The following is a 25,001-nucleotide window of genomic DNA, read 5'->3' on the forward strand; positions in this document are numbered from 1 at the left end:
ACAATTTGCCTATGTATTTGTTGACAAAGTGGTGACCCTCGCCCCATCCTTGTTTGTGAATGACTGAGCATTTCATGGAAGCTGCTTTTATATCCAATCATGGTACCACCTTTTTTGCCACTTGTGCCAGTTTTTTTGAAACATGTTGCAGGCATCAAATTCTAAATGAGCTAATATTTGCAAACAATAACAGTTTCTCAGTTGGAACATTAAATATCTTGTCTTTGCAGTCTATTCAATTGGATATTAGTTGAAAAGGATTTGCAAATCATTGTATTCTTTTTTTATTTGCGATTTACACAACGTGCCAACTTCACTGGTTTTGGGTTTTGTATATGAGAGACTATGATGGATAATCATGGAACCCGCATGATTCAGTGCATGCTTTTTTCTGTTCCGCCTGGGACTCGAACCACGCGGGTTACAGTGGTGCCGTAACCCGGATGAGAGTGAGGTTTAGGGGGTGGAGAGTAATCAGATAATGGGCCATGTGTATGTTAGTAAACCTCACAGTCTGACGACCTCAAGAGCAGTGCTGGCTATCTTGTCGATCGATCGGGCTTTTAGCTTTGTAGCTAGCACGGTCGTCTCTCATGCCGGCGCCCCAGATTCCAGTACCGTGTAGAACAGAAAAGGCAGAGACTGAACCAGGAGAGTTACGATCATCACGTCAACACCCCTGTCATGTAAATGCTGCCTCTTTGCTCGGTCAGCATTACTGGTTTTAATTGCCTTACCCTGGATTAATAAAAGTTAAATAAATATATAAATACATGTAAACTGGGAAGGTTATTAGTCAAGGGCCGTGAATCTTTGGGCACCACACGATTCGATTCTTGGTGGTAACGATTCGATTCAAAATCGATTCTCGATTCCATACTTTTTAGTATCACTAGGTGAAAATTCTATAATTAACTACATTCCTCCATAACATAGATGAACAGCTCTGATACATTTGTATATTACTTAAAAGAAAACTGGTTTTGTTTATTAAAGTCAAACATTTACTAAAGTTAAATACAAACAAGGCATCAAGAGAAGTATCCCACACTTCTCTTTTCTAAAGTAAATCTGTACAGCAGATATTGATCATCTACATCAACTAGGGACACAGCAGGACAGGACAGATAAAAAATAAAATAAAATAAAATACATCGATTTTTGATTTTCTTTTAATTAATTAAGAGTCATTACAAATAAGAAGGTGTAGCAACGTGGGCAGAAACCGGAAGTCGGTCTAAGCAATAGTTCCGTTTGAGGAATAAAGAGTTGATATATTGTTCCAGGTTGTTGTCCCTGCTTCGCCTACACAACAAACCAACACCTTGATTAGACATTTCCATTAGACCAGGGGTCGGCAACCCAAAATGTTGAATGAGCCATATTGGACCAAAAATACCAAAACAAATCTGTCTGGAGCCGCAAAAAATTAAAAGCCTTATATTAGTGTTATAATGAAGACAACCCATGATGTAAGTGTCTATATTAGTTATATTAGCCTACTATCAAAGGCTGACGGAAATCTTTGTTGACAGAAATGTTGTATTTTAATTTTTATTCTACACATTTTTGCAACATTTGAAATCATTAGTAAAAAGGAGGCTTCTCACAGGATGAGATATCTTCTGGAAATTACTGGCTCAGAATGGCCAAAGGTATAGATGTTTGTGTCCAAGTTTAAGGAAACGACAGGTTGTCTTTTTCTAATGGATTAATTACAATATTTGCAAGCTGGGGAACGTTTGCTGTGGTCTGGAATAACATAGCACACAAACAACTATGAGAAATGCAGCCAATATTACATACAGATAATGTGTTATGAGACAAATTAAATACACAGAGTACATAAGTAAAGGAAATTAAATTAGCTCAAATATACCTACAAACGAGGCATAATGATGCTATATGTACATACAGCTAGCCTAAATAGCATGTTAGCATCGATTAGCTTGCAGTCGTGGATTGACATGCCTGATTAGAACTCCAGCAAATCAATAAAATCAACAAAGCTCACCTTTGTGCAGTCACGCACAGCATAAAAAGTTTGGTGGACAAAACGAGACAAAGAAGAACTGGCATTAAAACACGTCTTTTTGTGGCAGCATCAGAGAAAGTTGTACATGTAATCAAACTACGATGAGTTCAAGGATCGCTGAAATTAGTAGGTAAAAACGGTGCTTGCCAAATACTCTCATCAGTGAAGCATGTTTAACATAAACAGTGGGATTTCTAACAATTAGGAAGGTTTGTGTCATGTTCGTCCTCCTACAGAAAATATATTAAAATTTAAAAAAAAATGTTTTATCATCTTTTTCCGTTTTCACACATCTCTGAAAGAGGTGCAGGGAGCCCCTAGGGCTGCACTAAAGAGCCGCATGCAGCTCTAGAGTTGTGGGTTTCTGACACCCGCATTAGACGGTTGATGTGCACGTTTGAATGCCACTGCGAGGTGAATTTGATTGGCAAAAATGTGCGGGGAAGTTGGAAGCTTTGGACAAAGTTGTGAGGCAGCGCAAATTAGCGTGAATTAGCAGGATTGCAACATCGCCAAATCATTTTTTGTGGACTGTATTTCTTGTTTTTGAATGTGTTACTTAGTTATAGTTTATTGTATATACATGAAGTATTTTGATTACCGTACTAGTCTGTTCAACTTGAATGTCATACAATTCCGTAAAAGTAGTAATGTTGGGTTTGGTTTAGTTTTACAAAAATGTGAATGTTTTCAATTTTTTTAGGCACTCTTTCGGGCACCCTTTAATCCCCAGCACAGTCTTTAAAGTATCGATTTGGTTCTGGTATTGGTTAAGATGTAAACGATACACATCCCTAATTATTACAGGAGGCCAAATAGCTTATTAAGGAATGATTAACACACCTTCTCCACTTAAGGTACCTGCACTATGTAGTTTGTATTAATGCATACAGGTGTGCTCGCAGCTGGGTTAAGCAGCTCAGGATTCTGGCCTAGCGGCTCGCACACTTACAGCTCAATTGGGCGACGTGGGTTCACGCAGTAAAGGAAGATCGATATGCAACGCAGAGCCGCTACAACGGTGCCGTGACCCGGATGAGAGCAAGTGCGGTTGAAGGGGCGTGGAGCAGGGTGTTCTTTCCTAAACCTCACACCCTGAAAACTTCAAAATTGTGTTAGCGCCGAGTTAACAGCTAGGGCTTTTAGCCTTGTGGCTAAATCATGCGTTTGAAGTTGCCTCCATCAATCTCCTTTGATTAAAGATCAGAAGATAGGTGGTTAGATGGCGCGAGCAAATGGAGTTCTCCTTTTGTCAATAAAGCTTTGGAAATCAAATTGTTATTACATCAAAGAGTAAAAATGCATTTATTTCAATATGCATCATACCAAAAAGGGTAATATTAACAAAATGAATAGATTTTGGTAGTCCAACTCATACTGACTGGTATACACACATAATACATACTGACTGGCAGAGGTGGGACCAAGTCATTGTTTTGCAAGTCACAAGTAAGTCTCAAGTCTTTGCCCTCAAGTCCGAGTCAAGTCCCGAGTCAAGACAGGCAAGCCCCGAGTCAAGTCCAAAGTCAAGACTGGAAAGTCTCAAGTCAAGTCCTAAGTCCTGCATTTTGAGTTTCGAGTCCTTTCAAGTCCTTTTAACCACTGACTAATATATTAACACAGATTGTGTATGCTTTTCAAACGCTGTATTTATTTATTAAAACAAGTGCATTTTAAATTGCAGGAAAGAAAATTGTGCTGACATTGCACTTTATAATAGCACTATTAACCAGTCATTTTAAACATTAACTCATTCCTTTACAGAACAAACACATTGAAAAATAAAGTGCAAATGTACTTATTTGTACAAAAGTGTTAACATTGAAAAAACATGAAATATACGTGAACATAACAAAAAAGTTGTACTTTTTATATGTCAGGGGCCTATGCTGCATTGCATTTGCAAAAGACCAAATTAGCCAAGAGTCTGTCAGTCATTTGTGCACGATGGGGGCGTAGTATGATGCCACCATGGCTGAAAACTCGCTCCACTGGAGCACTGGAGGCAGGCACTGCCAAGACTCTCATGGCCACTCGGAACAGTGAAGGAAGAGTCTTCATGTTCAATGCCCAGAACAAAAGGGGGGAGAGAGTTGTTTTGGGTTGGTGCACTACTTGTAAGTGTATCTTGTGTTTTTTATGTTGATTTAATTAAAAAAAGAGAAAAAAAAAATAAAAAATTCTTGTGCGGCCCGATACCAATCGATCCACGGACCAGTACCGGGCCGCGGCCCGGTGGTTGGGGACCACTGAGGTAAACAACCAACAGTATGTCAGAAAGCTAGCTAAAACGGTACACATATTCATAATATAGTATACATTTTAACTGACCTTTATTTTACTATTTTTGTCTTTTTTTTAGGTGGCTAAAATACGTGGTGCTGCTGACCGCCGTCTAACGTTACGTGTGATATATTGACTAACGTAACCCTGCTTAAAAAAAATCACTGAACAAAAAGTATGAATAAGGTAGTGAACTGCAACAGATTCCCATGTTTGCAATAACGTTATAACGTTAGCAGTGAGTTTACAGCCTCACTGATTTAACTACACAGCAAATAAAAGTCACGTTACTTAGCCAATAAACGTTATCTTACATTCAAAACTTACCGTTCTTTGTGCAACTTCAAATGCCGGACGAAGTTGGAAGTTGTTGCCTCTCCATCAGTAATTTTCGAACCGCATGTGTTGCATACTGCAAACCGTTTTGTGTTGACCACCTCGTAATTTTTATACCCAAACGAAATTATTTTAGGCATCATTTTTTGTTCACTGGCGTGTGGTTTGGACATGTCTTCTTCGTTGGTTGTCCTGCAATTTGATTGGATGAATGCTGTGTGATGAAAACAAAGTAGATCTAATTTGATTGGCTGTTGTACTGAGACCACACCAGCTGACACACGCAACGCTGATAGACAAGTACACAATGAAAAATACGGAGCGCTCCCGAATAACTTTTTCATCTTTGGGTTTTGGGGAAAGTAGCAAGTCATGTCAAGTCATGTCAATTCAAAAGGCTCAAGTCCAAGTGAAGTCACAAGTCATTGATGTTAAAGTCTAAGTCGAGTTGCAAGTCTTTTTACATTTTGTCAAGTCGAGTCTAAAGTCATCAAATTCATGACTCGAGTCTGACTCGAGTCCAAGTCATGTGACTCGAGTCCACACCTCTGCTGACTGGTATACACAAGCTATGGAGATGATATCAGTAGAAACAATTGCATTTAGTTTAGATATTAATAAGTCATATATTGGAATATGGGATTCATTACTTACATTTGTTTTAACTATTAAATGAACCTAAAATATGACTTATTTAGCTTTGTGGAAAATGTATGACACAATAAATCGATATACTCGATATATCGCGGGTTTGTTTCTGTGCGATATAGAAAATGACTATATAGTGATATTCGAGTATACATTCTCACGCAGTTGCTTATAGCTGCGGGCATTACACTAAATGCGTTTCCCACTCTTTCTCGTCTCTCCTTCTCACAGAGACTTAAAACAAGCGCACCTTCTTACACACGTCACATGTGCAACATCACACGCTCCCGCGGAGCAGAGAGGTAGCGACATGGTAATGTATGCTTTGATGCTAACGGTGAGGGGCGGGTGGTAATACGAGAGAGAGAAAATGCGAATCTGGTAACAAATGGAGGAATAATTAATTACCAAGAAAAACAGCACGGGATCAATCGTCCGGCGGTGGTTTGGCTTCAAGCGGGAATATGTTCAACATTTATGCGGCAAAAGCGTTGCTACAAAAAGTAGCAGCACTGCTAATGTAGCATCATTTAAAAAGTCACCCTCTAGAGCAGGGGTGCTCACACTTTTTCTGCAGGCGAGCTACTTTTCAATTGATCAAGTCGTGGGGATCTACCTCATTCATATATATAATTTATATTTACTTATTTATGAAACATATGTTTTTGTTAACAAGTTAAAGGTGTTTAATGATAATACAAGCATGTTTAACACATATAGTTAATATTGTTAAGTTAAAGGTGTTTAAAGATAATGCAAACATGTTTAACACATATAGTTAATATTGTTAACAAGTTAAAGAGGTTTAGTGATAATGCAAGCATGTTTAACACATATAGTTAATATTGTTAATAAATTTAAGGTATTTAATGATAATACAAGAATGTTTAACACATAGTTAATATTGTTAACAAGTTAAAGGTGTTTAAAGATAATACAAGCATGTTTAACACTTATAGTTAATATTGGTAATAAGTTAAAGGTGTTTAAAGATAATACAAGCATGTTTAACACATATAGTTAATATTGTTAAAAAGTTAAAAGTGTTTAGAGATAATACAAGCATGTTTAACACATATAGATTCATTTCTTTCATGAAGACAAGAATATAAGTTAGTGTATTACCTGATTGTGATGACTTGCATTGATTGGAATCAGACAGTAGTGCTGATAAGGTCCGCATTTTCGAATGGAGGAGAAAAAAAGTCCTCCTTTCTGTCCAATACCACATGAAAGTGATTGGTTTTTGGCATTTTATTTATCCAGCTTCCGTACTCCTTTGTATACACTTTACAAGAAATACATTGTCGGCAAACTCCGTAGCTTGCTAGCTTGTGCACGCTAGCTTTCTGAGACTCTTATTTTGGTAGCGCAGGCAGGATGAAGTAGCGCTTTTATTGTGCAACTGTGCAGTCGGTCTTTGGAGTTTTGACGACAGATACGGCGCCAGAGTCTGTTGAAATAAAGTGTTTCTCGCCTTCCAGTCGGTAATTTTAATGAGCTGGCAGCAGCCAGCGTCATCTCAGAAGACCCTCGGGTGCCGTGAATGTCAATCAAGTGACGAAAGTGACGTCATAGTGAAGATTTATGATCACTCATTTTTAGGACTATTTTTTTAATGGCTGGCTGGTGATCGACGTACACACCCTCCGAGATCGACCGGTAGATCGCGATCGACGTAATGAGCACCCCTGCTCTAGAGAATGAGGAGTGCTTGAAACTCTGCATGTCAACATCTGCGGCCTTTGCCACACCAACAAAACGCCGGAGCAACTATTTCCAGATCAACACCGTATGAAAAAAAAAAAGTCAACAACAGAAGGAGATAACTTCCGCAGGAACCTATTATGCAGCTTATTTTTTATTTGACAGTTATTGAAATATCTTGTGTGACATCATGCACAAAAGTGCACTTTATTTCTTTTTAACTATTGTAGTGGCGTTCTGTACAAAAAGTGCACTTTATTTTAGTGTTGTTTTGATAAGTCATCTTAGTGACATCATTCACAAAAGTGCACTTATAGCTTGTTTTAAAATGTCTCTGACAGTCTTGCACTTTCTGTTTTGGAAATGACATGAATGTTTGTGCCACTGCTTAATAACTGTTTAATAAATACAGTTTTGGTAAATTGACTTAGTTGTGATTTCCCTCTCTGCATGAAAGTTTAAAATGAGCATATATTAATGCAGTACGAACAAGAATGTTTTAATGTAGACACATAGAATCATCATACTCCTGTGATTATATGCATCAATTGTTCATTCAAGGCTAAGGCAAAATATCGAGATATATATCGTGTATCGTGACATGGCCTAAAAATATCGAGATATTAATAAAAGGCCATATCGCCCAGCCCTAATGTGTTGTCAAGCTTATGGATGTGATGCAAGTGTAAGCCACTTTGACACTAATGTTCATGTTTTTATTTTATTTTTTTATAAATGACTGTGATGATAATGTAAATGAGGGATATGTAATCACTGCTATGTTGGAACTCTTATTAATATTGATACTGTTGTTGATAGCATTCATTTTTGTTTGACCACTTTTTGATTGTTTTGTGTCATGTTTGCGTGACCTCTCAATTCCCTTTAAAATGGCTATTTTGAATGTTGCTGGTTTGGTTTTGGATTTGGAATTGTGTCATTATTGTATTATTGTGTATTATTTTGTTGCATTGATTAATAATAGTACAAAAAATATTTTTTATTTGCTTTCATAATCTGGCACTGATGCCAAGTGTGTAAACTGTTTGAGAACAAAAAATAAGAGGATAATGGGTTGTGATATTTTGGCATTTCAGCTTGGAAGAGAGCAACACCAGCATCTAAACACTGATAACTAAAGACTCCCTCTCAGGAATATTTTATATGTCTATGAATAATGACAGCATCCTCTCAAGTGGATTTATAAATTAATTGGTGTCTTATTTGATTAAAAAGAAAACTATTCTGGGGACATGATACATTGCCGGGTGTGGTGGTCAATTCTTGGCATCCTTTCCTTCCTTCCTTCCTGACTCCCCAACTTGAACAGTAATGCATTGATGCTCTTAATTGTGATTGATATCTAACATGACCCTGTGTTAATACATCTACAGGCTGCTTTGGCTGAGTGGGCGTGGGACTGGACAAGGTTGCTGCCAGCGTATCAAGACATGTGTCAAGTCACCTTCAAAACTCTGTTGGCCAACAGGTAAAACACTACAAACTCATTGGGTCTGCTCTACTAGGATCCAAATAGCACGTGCTAAATAGCATGTGCGAGCTGTAAGAATTTGTTTGCTATCAGTGGGTGTGTTGCTTAATTGGTAACAAGTGCAAAAGTGGTGCAAACTGCCCTATTTAAATGACAATTGTGCACGTACTACCAGTTATGACCATGGAGACAGTCACTTCCCTCCACATTCATGGTACCATGCTCTAACCTGTGGTGTTTTGTTATGTGGTGAAACATGAAGCACACAACTATAGTTGTTGCCACTTTTTCTGAGCAATATAGTAGCACTTCTGCAGTGCAATCTATAGCAGAACTCACTTTTTTGCATGTCGAGGGTGCGCTCTTTCATTGGGGGCCACGTCACAGTTATGGCTGCCCTCGGATGGCCACTTGTCACAGTGGCCATAAATGAATATAAATGTACAAGGATTCACCTCATGATATAATTACACCGTTTTGCCTATGTATTTATTCTTTATATTGTTTTTTTACGTAGACTGTAAAAAAAATCTGTGTATTTTGCGGTAAAAAACTGGAAGCTCAGTTGCCAGAATTATTCCATAAAATGACTGTAAATTGAAAATCGCTATTGCTGTTTTTGACAGTAATACTTTGGCGACTGAGCTGCCAGTTTTTTTTTTTTTTAGTAAAATCTACTGTCATTTTTCACTGTGTACAATTTGTTAGATAATTTACAATGAAATTATAGGTCTAGCAAGTATTTTTTTTTGTTTTTACAAAACAGTGTTTGATAATATAATATTTGTTAAAATATTAGAAAATATCAACATTTACAAAATATGCAAGTGTAGGCAGTACATGTGTGTTTTATGTCAAAATGGAACAAATACATTTAGTAAGAAAAGATAAGTAATTTATTGATTAATATTATCTCCAGGCTTTCTTGGGCCAGATAAAACAATGTGGCGTGCCAGATCTGGCCCCCGGGCCTTGAGATTATTCATATAGGAAAAATATTGATTCATTTTGGTGTCTTTTGGCTCCAAATCAGTCCTTAAGTCTTTCATCAGCTCAAGGAGATGTAGATGTAGTAATTGTCACACAAGTTATACTGTATTTGAGCCGACACCATACGGGCAGTGTTCGGAAAATGTATTTAAAAAAGGAAACAATTATAGTTACTCGTTATTTTGCCAAATTGTAATTGAATTACAAACAGTATTACTCATTAACAAATGTAATTATTGCAAGGGAAATAATTACTGTTACTTCGAAGAAAAAAAAGCTTCAAATATCTGGCACGTGCAGTTGAGACGTTTCATGAGAGCAGAGTGTGTGTGCGCGTGCCTTTAAAAGGCGGTGCCTGTTGAGCCAGCTCAGAGCATCATTTTAGTTGAGCTGTGTTTGTTAGCTTAGCTGTGGCAGTTTGCTGGCAGTGATGGGAGCTCTGTTGAATCTTTTCACTAGATTGTGTTAGCGCTAGTTAATAAACAGATGGTATGTGCTTGGTTGACTGTCTTGTCTCATGTTCACAAACGAGGTATTGTGGGATTGCAAGCTTATCGCTTCAATCATTGATTTGTTGTTCATTATTCCCTCGTGGTAGTGGAGGGATTGTGTGTATGTGTGTGTAATCAGCCTACATGTTGTTTGCTGTGTGATGTTGCCTCTTTCTGTTCAATATCAAGTTAATTTTAGTGTGGGGCTGGCCGTTGCTTGCATTGAACTTTGTCTTGTTGACATACAACCACATGAAAAGTAGTGTGTCACATTACATCAAACACATCGGTACCAGCGTTGTACAGTAGGAAGGGAATTCACATGGCCCCATTCGTCGGGCTTTACCTGACACATGAAACATGACGAATTGAGGCAGATTTGCACTATTCACTTTAGCCGCCGTATGGCAGTAGAGTGTTGAGTATCTTAAACTATGTATTTTATGAATATATATATAGCTAGTCTTCTGAGTTGAACAACACATGTTGCAACTGTATGAATAGGGGGAAGATATTATAAGTTGTACTTCTTTCTGCTCCTTTTTGTTCATTCTGCATTTTAAATGTTTTGTTGATTGTTTTTTGTTTGACCTTAAATGAATGAAGTAAAACAAACCAACAAATGGGTTTTGTGTCAACTCGCACTTTGTCCACAGTTGATAAGTAGAGTGGCGCTTTCCATCATTTTCAGCAGACTGCATTGCACAGTGATTAACCCTCTTCTTCCTCTCACAAGAGATCCACCCAGAGATGGGACCGGATGAATCCTTTCCCTACTGTAACGCAAGTTAAAGTAATTAATTGGATTACGCATTTCATATTACTGTAAATTGAAAATTGCTACCGCTGTTTTTGACAGTAATATTTTGGCGACTGAGTTAACAGTTTTTTTTAAGTAAAATCTACTGTCATTTTTCACGATGTACAATTTGTTGGATAATTTACAGTGAAATCATAGGTCCAGCAGGTATTCAAGTATTAATTAGATTACTCGTTACTAGTAAAAGTAACGCCGTTATTCGGAGGACTGCATACATCCTATTAACACACTATATCAGGCTTGCCACATTCTGATTGATACTTCGATGTATTCATTTTAACCCAAGTTATACTGTATGACAGGCCTGGGATTTTTCCATCTATAGTTGGAAATCCGTATTTCTTATCTCTGTAAAAATATAAACAAATATTTTCAGTTTTTCTTCATTTTTTTTTTTACCTACATGTGTGTTAAAATCTTAATCCGTCTCTTTGTCATACCTCCCAACAACTACGGTTTTCCCCTAATGAGTACGGTTTTTGCTAATGCAGTGGTAAAAGCTACGGTTTTCCATAAAAAAATATTAACTTAAAAATCGAAGGTACGTAGCGAAGCAATTCCACAAGCAGAGGACAACTATAGGGGAAACATCAATGACGATTGGTTGGTTTACATATAAGAACATCCATGATTGGTTGGTTGTTTACTATGATGAGTCACAATTGGTTTAGATTAGGGCAAAACATTACGGACAGGCCAATCAGAGGCATGGAGCCAGGAAGTGAAATCACAACAGCCATCCCAAATGACGACGAGAGAGTCGGAGAAGAGAAAAGAGAATATTCAAGTGGGATATTTACATATTTAAAAAAACTTGTGGAAGATGGCAGCGGGATTCTCTTCCTTAGATTTTTCTTTTAGCGATGTGAACGACATCCAGGAAACCCACAATGTGTCTATTTGGCCACATTTGGACAAATGTATGCGTCTGGATAAAACATTAATTTGAGTTGTTTACCATGTAAGCCCAAATCCAAACTGCTCTGACGACATGGAAGATGTGGAATACACATTTAGGAACACACATGATTGTGGCAGACGTGATGACTTTTGCTACAGTATAGCTTGATGTATGCTAACAGTATGTAGTATGCTAACTTTTATTTTCATTGGTGTTTTACAACAAGACAGTCGCTGACTATTTGTTCATTATTTCTACTCTTTATATTTTGACATTGAATAGTTGAATCATTTTGAAACATAAACAACAATATATTTGTTATTTCATGCTATAAATCACAAATGGCTATTCAGATAGGGCAGCACGGTGGAACAGGGGTTAGTGCATGTGCCTCACAATACAAAGGTCCTGAGTAGTCCTGGGTTCAATTCCGGGCTCGGGATCTTTCTGTGTGGAGTTTGCATGTTCTCCCCGTGACTGCGTGGGTTCCCTCCGGGTACTCCGGCTTCCTCCCACTGCCAAAAACATGCACCTGGGGATAGGTTGATTGGCAACACTAAATTGGCCATAGTGTGTGAATGTGAGTGTGAATGTTTTCTGTCTATCTGCGTTGGCCCTGTGATGAGGTGGCGACTTGTCCAGGGTGTACCCCGCCTTCCGCCCGAATGCAGCTGAGATAGGCTCCAGCACCCCCCGTGACCTCGAAACGGACAAGCGGTAGAAAATGGATGGGTGGATGGATGGATGGGCTATTCGGATAAAGGAAGTTAGCTAATAGAATAAACGTTGTTTGTACTCTTTATGGTTTTTGCATTTGGAGCCGTTAGAAGTGGAGAGGGAGTCAAAGAGACAGAGATTGGCTATAAAATCCAAGGCAGAATCCACTTACCGGTAAGCAAAAACAAAAAGGAAAATGCAAGCTGCTCAGAAATTTGCGAGGAAGGCCCATGTCAGAGCCATCAAAGCAAAAATGCCAAAGTAATGTGTGAATGAAGCAAAGTCATGTGTAAATAATGTCAATAACTAGATGAACCATCTGTGGCTGTGTAGTGAACAAGGTAAGTTAAGGATTGAGTAAGGTTGTAAATACTGTATAGCGTAGGCTAACCCATGTGGTTCCTGTGGATGTGATTACAAGTTGTATTTACTGTCGTGACTAAATAACATAGTGACTGAAACAGACAAAGTAATGTGTAAATAAGTCAATAACTAGATGAATCATCTGTGGCTGTGAAGTGAACACTAGTAAGGTGGTAAAAACTGTATAGAGTAGGGTAACCCATGTGGTTCCTGTGGATGTGAACACAAGTTGTAAGTAATTACTGTAGTGACTAAATAACATAGTGACTGAAACAGACAAAGTAATGTGTAAATAATGTCAATAACTAGATGTACAATCTGTGGCTGTGAAGTGAACACTAGTAAGGTGGTAAATACTGTAGAGAGTAGGCTAACCCATGTGGTTCCTGTGGATGTGAACACAAGTTGTAAGTAATTACTGTAGTGACTAAATAACATAGTGACTGAAACAGACAAAGTAATGTGTAAATAATGTCAATAACTAGATGTACAATCTGTGGCTGTGAAGTGAACACTAGTAAGGTGGTAAATACTGTAGAGAGTAGGCTAACCCATGTGGTTCCTGTGGATGTGAACACAAGTTGTAAGTAATTACTGTTGTGACTAAATAACATAGTGACTGAAACAGACAAAGTCATGTGTAAATAATGTCAATAACTATGAACCATCTGTGGCTGTGAAGTGAACACTGATAAGGTGGTAAATACTATATAGAGTAGGCTAACCCATGTGGCGGTGCCCTGGTTGAGGGGAGGGGTGTCTTGACCCCTTTGCCCCCCCCCCCACCAGGTGCCCTGGACCTGCGGCCCCCAGACCGAGTGATCTCACTAAGGAGATTACAGTTGTGGACCCACAGATAAAAAAACAAATCAAAACATGTATACTCCTATTACACCGTTAGCTTCCTCCATAGTCTCCACTTTGAGGCAGTGGCTTGTTTTCTGGGTGCCCTCAGTCTCATCTTGGATAAAATTGGACTTTTTAATCTTACCACATGCCGAAAAGTCAACACAGAAAAAGTTCTCAACTATTGTTGTTGACCCATTCTGACGGCACCCACACGGTGTATCCACAGTGGTATGATTGAGAACCACATATGCTCCAGTAAGAATTATGATTATTTTTTTTTTTAATGCACTTTTCTTACTACAATGAAAACACAAATTGCAATGATTTTAGTGGGTTGGACTGTGTTGCAGTGTGACAATGCTGGTGTATAACCATCCTGACATACAAAAACATGGTTTACCAATATAGTATTGATAGCCAAAATAAAGTATAAGCTGAACGGTGCAAATCAAACAGACAAAGTTGTTGGGGAAGACGCTACCTCGGATCTTGGTGTCACCTGATTGACTTCACCTATGTCCACTGATGCTCTCCCCCCCCTCGCCCTTGTCCTCTCCTGTTCTCGCTCTGAAACAGGCATAAATATTTATGCAGGTATGTGACACATATTAGATGGCAACACTTCAGGCTGTTCCCCGCTCTCCATTCCCAGCTGTCACACTGCCAGCTCTCAGGGAGCCATGGGGGCTCCTGCACCTTGTCTCCCAGCCTACGCCCAGTCCATTCTAAATCACGCGCCGTTGTAAAACACACACACACACACACCTCGCTAACAAAGGGCAAGCTCTGCATCTGCCAAGGACATGGGTCTAATAAGGGTGAACGTGCAGCCCTGTGCTGTGTTGTGATGAGCTTTGTCTTCTTTAGCTCTGACAATCACATACAATTACGTTCTCCCTCGCCAGGCAGCGTGTCCTGATCCCTGTTCACACATTGACTCCATTTGTTCAATTAAGCCAAAATAGGTTTGTAGTTGAGTGTTATAGGGCTGTCATGTTGGTGTGTGGGAATGGTCCAAACTAACAGGGCACTAAAATATGAGAAAGGATTGGAAATGAAGGTGGCTTCGAAAAGGGATCGAATCCCTTGTTCAACTCAAACTTGAATAAATATGCCCGTTAAGTAGAACACAATTTGGAGTTTAAACCATCATAAGTCATTCTGTTGCAAAGCATCTGAAAGATTAACTCCACAAAATCTGTTCACCAACACAATTTTTTTTTTATACATTTAAAATGCTTCCTTATGGTCTACATAACATGTAATGGTCGTGCTTTGGTCAAAATGTTGCATAGATTACGTTTTACAGACCATCTTCAAGCCCCAACATTTTGTGGCCGATCTTATTTACGTGCCTCCACTTTGACTGCATCTTCTCCCTTTATTGTACAAACCCCAAAACCAGTGAAGTTGGCACGTTGTGTAAATGGTAAATAAAAACAGAATACAATGATTTGCAAATCCTTTTCAACCTATATTTAATTGAATAAACTGCAAAGACAAGATATATATTTAATGTTCGAACTGGAAAACTTTGTTATTTTTTGCAAATATTAGCTCATTGGGAATTTGATGCGTGCAACATGTTTCAAAAAAGCTGGCACAAGTGGCAAAAAGACTGAGAAAGTTGCGGAATGCTCATCAAACACTTATTTGGAACATCCCACAGGTGAACAGGCTAATTGGGAACTGGTGGGTACCATGATTGGGTATAAAAGCAGCTTCAATGAAATGCTCAGTCATTCACAAAAAAGGATGGAGCGAGGGTCACCACTTTGTGAACAAATGCGTGAGTAAATTGTCCTACACTTTAAGAACAACATTTCCCAACCTGCTATTGCAAGGAATTTAGGGATTTCACCATCTGCGGTCCGTAATATCATCAAAAGGTTCAGCGAATCTGGAGAAATCGTTGCATGCAAACGGCAATGCTTCGATTCCTCCGGCGGTACTTCATCAAAAAGCGACATCAGTGTGTAAGGAATATCACCACATAGGCTCAGGAACACTTCAGTAAAACCTCTGTCAGTAACTACAGTTGGTTGCTTCATCTGTAAGTGGAAGTTAAAACTCTACTATGCAAAGCCAAAGCCATTTATCAACAACACCCGGAAACGCTTCGCTGGGCCCGAGCTCATTTAAGATGGACTGATGCAAAGTGGAAAAGTGTTCTTTGGTCTGACGAGTCCACATTTCAAATTGTTTTTGGAAACTCTGGACGTGGTGTCCTCCGGACCAAAGAGGAAAGAACCACTGTTATAGGTGCAAAGTTCAAACGCCAGCATCTGTGATGGTATGGGGGTGTATTAGTGCCCAAGGCATGGGTAACTTACACACCTGTGAAGGCACCATTAATGCTGAAAGGTACATACAGGTTTTGGAGCAACATATGTTGCCATCCAAGCAACGTTATCATGGACGCCCCTGCTTATTTCAGCAAGACATTGCCAAGCCACGTGTTACAACAGCGTGGCTTAGTAGTAAAAGAGTGCGGGTACTAGACTGGTCTGCCTGTAGTCCAGACCTGTCTCCCATTGAAAATGTGTGGCGCAATATGAAGCCTAAATTACCACAACGGAGACCTTGGACTTAAGCTGTACATCAAACAAGAATGGGAAAGAATTCCACCTGAAAAGCTTCAAAAATTGGTCTCCTCAGTTCCAAAACGTTTACTGATTGTTGTTAAAAGGAAAGGCCATGTAACACAGTAGTGAACATGCCCTTTCCCAACTACTTTGGCACGTTTTGCAGCCATGAAATTCTAAGTTAATTATTATTTGCAAAAACAAATTAAGTTTATCAGTTCGAACATTAATTATCTTGTCTTTGCAGTCTATTCAAGTGAATATAAGTTGAAAAGGTTTTGCAAATCAATGTATTCTGTTTTTATTTACGATTTACACAATGTGCCAACTTTACTGGTTTTGGGTTTTGTAGTTTGCAAACCAAAAAGTTTGAAAACCGAGGGGTTCGTAAAGGTTCCACTGTATTTAACAATATTTGCCTGCCAGCCTGAGGAAATAGTCTGGCGTTCATCACCGTCACTCACCGAAGTCTGGACCACACGTACACACAAATACACAAAAGCAGTCCAAGAGATGCGACTAACAATTTGCAGTTGTGTTGTAGTCATGATAGAATATACATCTAATGATAGCAACTAAACTATCATTAGCTGACATGCATAACTATTTGTTACGTGGGCCGTAGTTTACGTACTTAAAGAGGCCGGAAGAGGGCGAGATATATTGCTAACAACCCATTTTAAAGTTAGCGTCCTCTAAGGCTCCAAACAATCCCTTTAAAGGGGAACATTATCAGCAGACCTATGTAAGCGTCAATATATACCTTGATGTTGCAGAAAAGACCATATATTTTTTTAACCGATTTCCGAACTCTAAATGGGTGAATTTTGGCGAATTAAACGCCTTTCTATTATTCGCTCTCGGAGCGATGACGTCACAACGGGAAGCAATCCGCCATTTTCTCAAACACATTACAAACACCGAGTCAAATCAGCTCTGTTATTTTCCGTTTTTTCGACTGTTTTCCGTACCTTGGAGACATCATGCCTCGTCGGTGTGTTGTCGGAGGGTGTAACAACACGAACAGGGACGGATTCAAGTTGCACCAGTGGCCCAAAGATGCGAAAGTGGCAAGAAATTGGACGTTTGTTCCGCACACTTTACCGACGAAAGCTATGCTACGACAGAGATGGCAAGAATGTGTGGATATCCTGCGACACTCAAAGCAGATGTATTTCCAACTGGACTGGACAGATCAGCTTTCAGGAAAAGAGAGCGGATGAGGGTATGTCTACAGAATATATTAATTGATGAAAACTGGGCTGTCTGCACTCTCAAAGTGCATGTTGTTGCCAAATGTATTTCATATGCTGTAAACCTAGTTCATAATTGCTAGTTTCCTTTAATGCCAAACAAACACATACCAATCGTTGGTTAGAAGGCGATCGCCAAATTCGTCCTCGCTTTCTCCCGTGTCGCTGGCTGTCGTGTCGTTTTCGTCGGTTTCGCTTGCATACGGTTCAAACCGATTTGGCTCAATAGCTTCAGTTTCTTCTTCAATTTCGTTTTCGCTACCTGCCTCTACACTACAACCATCCGTTTCAATACATGCGTAATCTGTTGAATCGCTTAAGCCGCTGAAATCCGAGTCTGAATCCGAGCTAATGTCGCTATACCTTGCTGTTCTATGCACCATGTTTGTTTGTATTGGCATCACTGTGTGACGTCACAGGAAAATGGACGGGTGTATATAACGATGGTTAAAATCAGGCACTTTGAAGCTTTTTTTAGGGATATTGCGTGATGGGTAAAATTTTGAATAAAACTTTGAAAAATAAAATAAGCCACTGGGAACTGATTTTTAATGGTTTTAACCCTTCTGAAATTGTGATAATGTTCCCCTTTAACAGAAACAACAAAAACAGAACAGTCTATGCGTCACCTCCCAATCAAACACAGTGAGAGGAAATTGTTGATGCAATAAAAAGCATTCTCTTCCAGACGAGCAAAAGTACATCTGACATATCGTTTGTTGGATCAAGATCGCCACATTGGTGTCAGAAGTGGGAATAAAGGGTGGCAACCACTCGCAGAGAGATCGAGGACATCCACATCCATATCTCGATTCTTCCTTATGTCTAGCATGTATGAACAAATTAACAATAAAGAATCTTTGAAGTCTTTGATGTTTGAAGACACATACATCCATCCATCCATTTTCTACCGCTTTGTACCCGATGTGCGACCATTACCCATCAAAGGCCCCGTTTACACTGCACACCAAATCAGATTTTTTTACCCTCAAGCTACCTGCCTCCACACTACAACCATCCGTTTCAATACATGCGTAATCTGTTGAATCGCTTAAGCCGCCCGCTGAAATCCGAGTCTGAATCCGAGCTAATGTCGCTATACCTTGCTGTTCTATGCGCCATGTTTGTTTGTATTGGCATCACTGTGTGACGTCACAGGAAAATGGACGGGTGTGTATATAACGATGGTTAAAATCAGGCACTTTGAAGCTTTTTTTAGGGATATTGCGTGATGGGTAAAATTTTGAATAAAACTTTGAAAAATAAAATAAGCCACTGGGAACTGATTTTTAATGGTTTTAACCCTTCTGAAATTGTGATAATGTTCCCCTTTAATCAGCCATGGTTGTGATGACACAAAGAAACCTGACTAAATGACGCTTGATATTTTCTATCTTACAAGTTTTAGTCACCTTGAATGACTCCCCTTCCTTATACACAGCTAATCATTTGCTCCTGTGTGAGTTAGCGGCGTGCTCCAATGGCCAGTGCCCTCCTATATATTGTTACAGTGGCAGGACAGTTATTGTGCCCAGGGTTTATATCACATTCTAATAGAGCAAGGCTATGAGTTAAGGGTGGTAGGCTTTTACACCGGGGCCGTTAAATCACTGTTCAGATGACTTCATTAGCAGAGCAGAACACATGCTGAGACACTTATCCGTGCACACACACACACGCGCACACACACACACTTTCACCCAGCTACCTTGACGGTGGAGCGTCGGGGTTAGACAGGATGGAGAGTGGATTTATTCAGGTGCGTGTGTCCTTCTTTGTCACCCGTCACTTCAGTTCCCTCAGCATGATGGCTCATCCATCATCTGCAGATTGAGCTTTTCAGCAGAAACCAGACTGATTAATACCACCCCAGGACCCCCAGGGTAGCCCGGCTGACCTGGCTTCCTGCTACACCGGCTGTGTGAGCGTGTAGATAGATGGCTTGTGGGCGGACTAACTTTCTTAGGCTTCTTGTTTTCTCACTAAACGGATTGGCTGCCTTAAAGAGCGGCCCGACATATTGTTTGTAATTAGGGATGGGAATCTTTGGGCACCTCACAATTTGATTATTACTTATATCGTGTATCATTATTAACATATATTATACATTTATTTGTATATTCATTAATGAAAATGTACATACTGAAAAGGCTGCTCCTGCGAAGCTGGTGGCGTTTCTGGGTGTTGTTGATAAATGGCTTTGGCATTGCATAGTAGAGTTTTAACTTGCACTTACAGATGTAGCGACCAACTGTAATTACTGACAGTGGTTTTCTGAAGTGTTCCTGAGCCCAAGTGGTGATATCCTTTACACACTGATGTCGCTTTTTGATGCAGTACCGCCTGACGGATCAAAGGTCACGGCCTTGCCGCTTACGTGCAGTGACTTCTCCAGATTCTCTGAACCTTTTGATGATATTACGGACCGTAGATGGTGAAATCCCTAAATTCCTTGCAATAGCTGGTTGAGAAATGTTCTTAAACTGTTTGACAATTTGCTCACGCATTTGTTCACAAGGTGACCCTCGCCCCATCCTTGTTTGTGAATGACTGAGCATTTCATGGAAGCTGCTTCTATACCCAATCGTGGCACCCACCTGTTCCCATTTAGCCTGTTCACCTGTGGGATGTTCCAAATAAGTGTTTGATGAGCATTCCGCAACTTTCTCAGTCTTTTTTGCCACTTGTGCCAGCTTTTTTGAAACATGTTGCAGGCATCAAATTCCAAATGAGCTAATATTTGAAGATCTCTATGAGGAACACTGACAAGGAACCCAGATTTCCCTCGCCCGGACGCGGGTCACCGGGGCCCCCCTCTGGAGCCAGGCCCGCAGGTGGGGCACGATGGCGAGCGCCTGGTGGCCGGGCCTTCCCCATGGGGCCCGGCCGGGCACAGCCCGAAGAGGCAACGTGGGTCCCCCCTCCAATGGGCTCACCACCCATAGCAGGGGTCATAGAGGTCGGGTGCGATGTGAGCTGGGCGGGAGCCGAAGGCAGGGCACTTGGCGGTCCGATCCTCGGCTACAGAAGCTAGCTCTTGGGACGTGGAACGTCACCTTGCTGGGGGGGAAGGAGCCTGAGCTAGTGCGCGAGGTGGAGAAGTTCCGGCTAGATATAGTCGGACTCACTTCGACGCACAGCAAGGGCTCTGGAACCAGTTCTCTCGAGAGGAGCTGGACTCTCTTCCACTCTGGCGTTGCCGGCAGTGAGAGGCGACGGGCTGGGGTGGCAATTCTTGTTGCCCCCCGGCTCAAAGCCTGCACATTGGAGTTCAACCCGGTGGACGAGAGGGTAGCTTCCCTCCGCCTTCGGGTGGGGGAACGGGTCCTGACTGTGGTTTGCGCTTCTGCGCCAAAGCGCAGCTCAGAGTACCCACCCTTTTTGGATTCACTCGAGGGAGTACTTGAGAGTGCTCCCCCGGATGATTCCCTCGTTCTACTGGGGGACTTCAATGCTCATGTTGGCAGCGACAGTGAAACCTGGAGAGGCGTGATTGGGAAGAATGGCTGCCCGGATCTGAACCCGAGCGGTGTTTTGTTATTGGACTTTTGTGCCCGTCACAGATTGTCCATAACGAACACCATGCTCAAGCATAAGGGTGTCCATATGTGCACTTGGCACCAGGACACCCTAGGCCGCAGTTCCATGATCGACTTTGTAGTTGTGTCATCGGATTTGCGGCCTCATGTTTTGGACACTCGGGTGAAGAGAGGGGCGGAGCTTTCTACCGATCACCACCTGGTGGTGAGTTGGCTGCGATGGTGGGGGAGGATGCCGGACAGACCTGGCAGGCCCAAACGCATTGTGAGGGTTTGCTGGGAACGTCTGGCAGAGTCTCCTGTCAGAGAGAGTTTCAATTCCCACCTCCGGAAGAACTTTGAACATGTCACGAGGGAGGTGCTGGACATTGAGTCCGAATGGACCATGTTCCGCGCCTCTATTGTCGAGGTGGCTGATTGGAGCTGTGGCCGCAAGGTAGTTGGTGCCTGTCGTGGCGGTAATCCTAGAACCCGTTGGTGGACACCGGCGGTGAGGGATGCCGTCAAGTTGAAGAAGGAGTCCTATCGGGTTCTTTTGGCTCATAGGACTCCTGAGGCAGCGGACAGGTACCGACAGGCCAAGCGGTGTGCGGCTTCAGCGGTCGCAGAGGCAAAAACTCGGACATGGGAGGAGTTCGGGGAAGCCATGGAAAGCGACTTCCGGACGGCTTCGAAGCAATTCTGGACCACCATCCGCCGCCTCAGGAAGGGGAAGCAGTGCACTATCAACACCGTGTATGGCGAGGATGGTGTTCTGCTGACCTCGACTGCGGATGTTGTGGATCGGTGGAGGGAATACTTCGAAGACCTCCTCAATCCCACCAACACGTCTTCCTATGAGGAAGCAGTGCCTGGGGAGTCTGTGGTGGGCTCTGAGGGGATCTGGTTTGGTGGCTGCAGGATTAGGTCTCTGCTTTTTGCAGATGATGTGGTCCTGATGGCTTCATCTGGCCAGGATCTTCAGCTCTCGCTGGATCGGTTCGCAGCCGAGTGTGAAGCGACTGGGATGAGAATCAGCACCTCCAAGTCCGAGTCCATGGTTCTCGCCCGGAAAAGGGTGGAGTGCCTTCTCCGGGTTGGGGAGGAGATCTTTCCCCAAGTGGAGGAGTTCAAGTACCTCGGAGTCTTGTTCACGAGTGAGGGAAGAGTGGATCGTGAGATTGACAGGCGGATCAGTGCGGCGTCTTCAGTAATGCGGACGCTGTATCGATCCGTTGTGGTGAAGAAGGAGCTGAGCCGGAAGGCAAAGCTCTCAATTTACCGGTCGATCTACGTTCCCATCCTCACCTATGGTCATGAGCTTTGGGTTATGATCGAAAGGACAAGATCACGGGTACGAGCGGCCGAAATGAGTTTCCCCCGCCGGGTGGCGGGGCTCTCCCTTAGAGATAGGGTGAGAAGCTCTGCCATCCGGGGGGAGCTCAAAGTAAAGCCGCTGCTCCTCCACATCGAGAGGAGCCAGATGAGGTGGTTCGGGCAACTGGTCAGGATGCCCACCCGAGCGCCTCCCTAAGGAGGTGTTTAGGGCACGTCCGACCGGTAGGAGGACGCGGGGAAGACCCAGGACACGTTGGGAAGACTATGTCTCCCGGCTGGCCTGGGAACGCCTCGGGGTCCCACAGGAAGAGCTGGACGAAGTGGCTGGGGAGATGGAAGTCTGGGCTTCCCTGCTTAGGCTGCTGCCCCCGCGACCCGACCTCGGATAAGCGGAGGAAGATGGATGGATAACATTTGCAAAAAATAACAAAGTTTACCAGTGTGAACGTGTAGTATCTTGTCTTTGCAGTCTATTCAATTGAATATAGGTTGAAAAGGTTTAGCAAATCATTGTATTATGTTTTTATTTACGATTTACACAACGTGCCTACTTCACTGCTTTTGGGTTTTGTGTATTGTGCCATTTCAGCAAATAAATCCTGCTTGACAGTTTAGTCACCTGTTTGTGTTGTGTTCATGTCTAGTTTTCACTTCTTCTTACTTGTCCTTCCAGCACCTTTACTTTGTTTTCATTTTGTAATCAAGTCCATTTTGGTTCACCCTTTGCTGGTGACTTTTGCTGGATCGTTGATTTCCGTATGCTTTTTTCATGCGTAAACTGTTGCGGACTACACATTTTGGAACTGTCTGTATTACTTTATTTAAAGGGGACCTATGATGAGTTTCCACTTTTCTAGCATATAAATGTTACAATGTTGGATTCTCCAAAGCATCATTGCATTTATTTCATGCATCTGGGCGTGAGCTAGCACGTTATTTGTGACGTCAAAGATTGACGGATACACACGTGCTTCTCCCCTTTTTGCCTAGTTGGGCTGCAGGAGCTTCAGTGTATTCCTTCTCGTTTTACGGCCTCCCCCCGTCTCTGTCTATAAACTAATACTTCTATGTTTGTTTGTCCACAACATTTGGGCCATTAAAAACATTGGATTCTGCGATATTTGACATTACAATTTGGTTTGAGAATACACAAAAAAGGTAGAATAAAGCATTGTTTTCATCTGATGGTGGCATGCACATGCCAACACCAATGTGTACGTAATGTTGTGACCGGGTGAATCTACATATTGTTCAACCGTGTCTGGAAAAAATAGTGGTGACGACTTCAAAATAAATATTTAAATAGTGTACATTTTCAAAAGATCGTGGAGGGTTTCAAACACAATCTAAAGGGAGGGAACACCTCTACAAACTTAGAGAAATTTACACCAAAACATCTTTAATACATTGTATTTAGAGCACAAGAACCTGTTTTAAAGGTATATTAGAATCATCATAGGTCCCTTTTAAAATGATAGTGTAGGCTTGTCCATCGATTCAGAATTGTTCACATCCTAATTGTGACGCATCTAAGAATCAATAATTTTTTCCCACCTGTAGTTGTAATCGTCCATGTAAAGGTCCACTTTACTAGAAGTAACTCAAGCAGTGGTTGATAAAAGTATTACAGCATCATGCGTCTTCTATTTGAAGTATGTTTGTTATTCTGGTACAGGACCAGGAGATCTCTTCGAGAGATGTGACAAATACAAACTGAAGTTACTCCCAATTCATGAATTGTGACCTTAAATCTTATAAGGAGAATTTGTGTGTGGAACCTACACCATTCGGTCGGTCACACTTCATAGTTTTATATCAGTCCTCGTGATGGATATTTGATAATTTATTTCATCATCTCCAGAAGCTTTGAAGTTGAGATTCTTTCTTTAATAGAATAAACATTTGTTCTTGACATCTTACCTTGGACAAATTGCTGGTCTCCCAGTTTCCCATCTTTAGTCGTAGCCGAGCACTGACTTCAAAGAACGAAGTGAAACAACCGATAACTAAATTGTTTGATTTTCAGCCACACTCGAAACCTCTTTTTATTTCTTCAGTGAACGGTAATATTACAAGGCCTTGTGCCTTTATAAACTTTAAATGCCTTTCATGATTGCATTCCTAGAAAAATATACCGTGTTACAAGAGGCTACAAGAGTCTTTCAAATTCCAAGGTGACTTTAACTATGTTGCTTGGCTGTGTCAAAGGGTTTTGTTCGGAAAGAATTAGCTAGCTATTAAAGACAGAGCTCCGTATGTCACAGGGCAGCTCATCCACTCCATCTGAAGAATGTTATACCATCCAAGGACATGCATTCTTAGCTTTAACACCTGTCTGAGGCTAAAGAGCATAGGGCAGAGCATAAGTATTTTTCTCATTTATATGATACATTATTCTCATGGCATTCATGATATCGTGTCGCTTACTAGATAGACCACTATGGATGTTCTCATTCATCCAGGTTATTGTACTTTCAGGGCATTCAGTTAATCATAACTGGACTGTTTAGTTTGTCTTAGAAGACGTTTTGCTCATCCAAGTTGGCTTCATCTGTTCATGCTCACAGACTCTGGTCTATGACCCATCTGTCCAGTTGCGATCGATTGAATGCCCTAAGAATACAATAACCTACAGCAGGGATGTCAAACTGGTTTCCAATGAGGGCCACATTGCA

At 41.3% G+C, this 25,001-nt stretch overlaps 1 protein-coding gene across 3 annotated transcripts in view; it reads left to right on the forward strand.

The window, feature by feature from the left end:
* The window catches only part of kiaa0825 (KIAA0825 ortholog), a 573,303-nt gene that overhangs the window by 222,521 nt on the left and 325,781 nt on the right, over positions 1-25,001 (forward strand). For 2 of the 3 annotated variants that reach the window (XM_061986612.1, XM_061986613.1), the window contains one exon: positions 8,404-8,498. In XM_061986612.1, coding sequence (XP_061842596.1) covers positions 8,404-8,498 — 95 coding nt within the window. Of the gene's footprint in view, positions 1-8,403; positions 8,499-19,807; positions 19,850-25,001 lie in introns of those variants that run through there. The other variant, XM_061986614.1, reaches the window with a different exon arrangement.

The sequence above is a fragment of the Nerophis lumbriciformis genome, linkage group LG12, assembly GCF_033978685.3.
Source record: "Nerophis lumbriciformis linkage group LG12, RoL_Nlum_v2.1, whole genome shotgun sequence".
In the NCBI taxonomy this organism is placed as follows: domain Eukaryota; kingdom Metazoa; phylum Chordata; class Actinopteri; order Syngnathiformes; family Syngnathidae; genus Nerophis; species Nerophis lumbriciformis.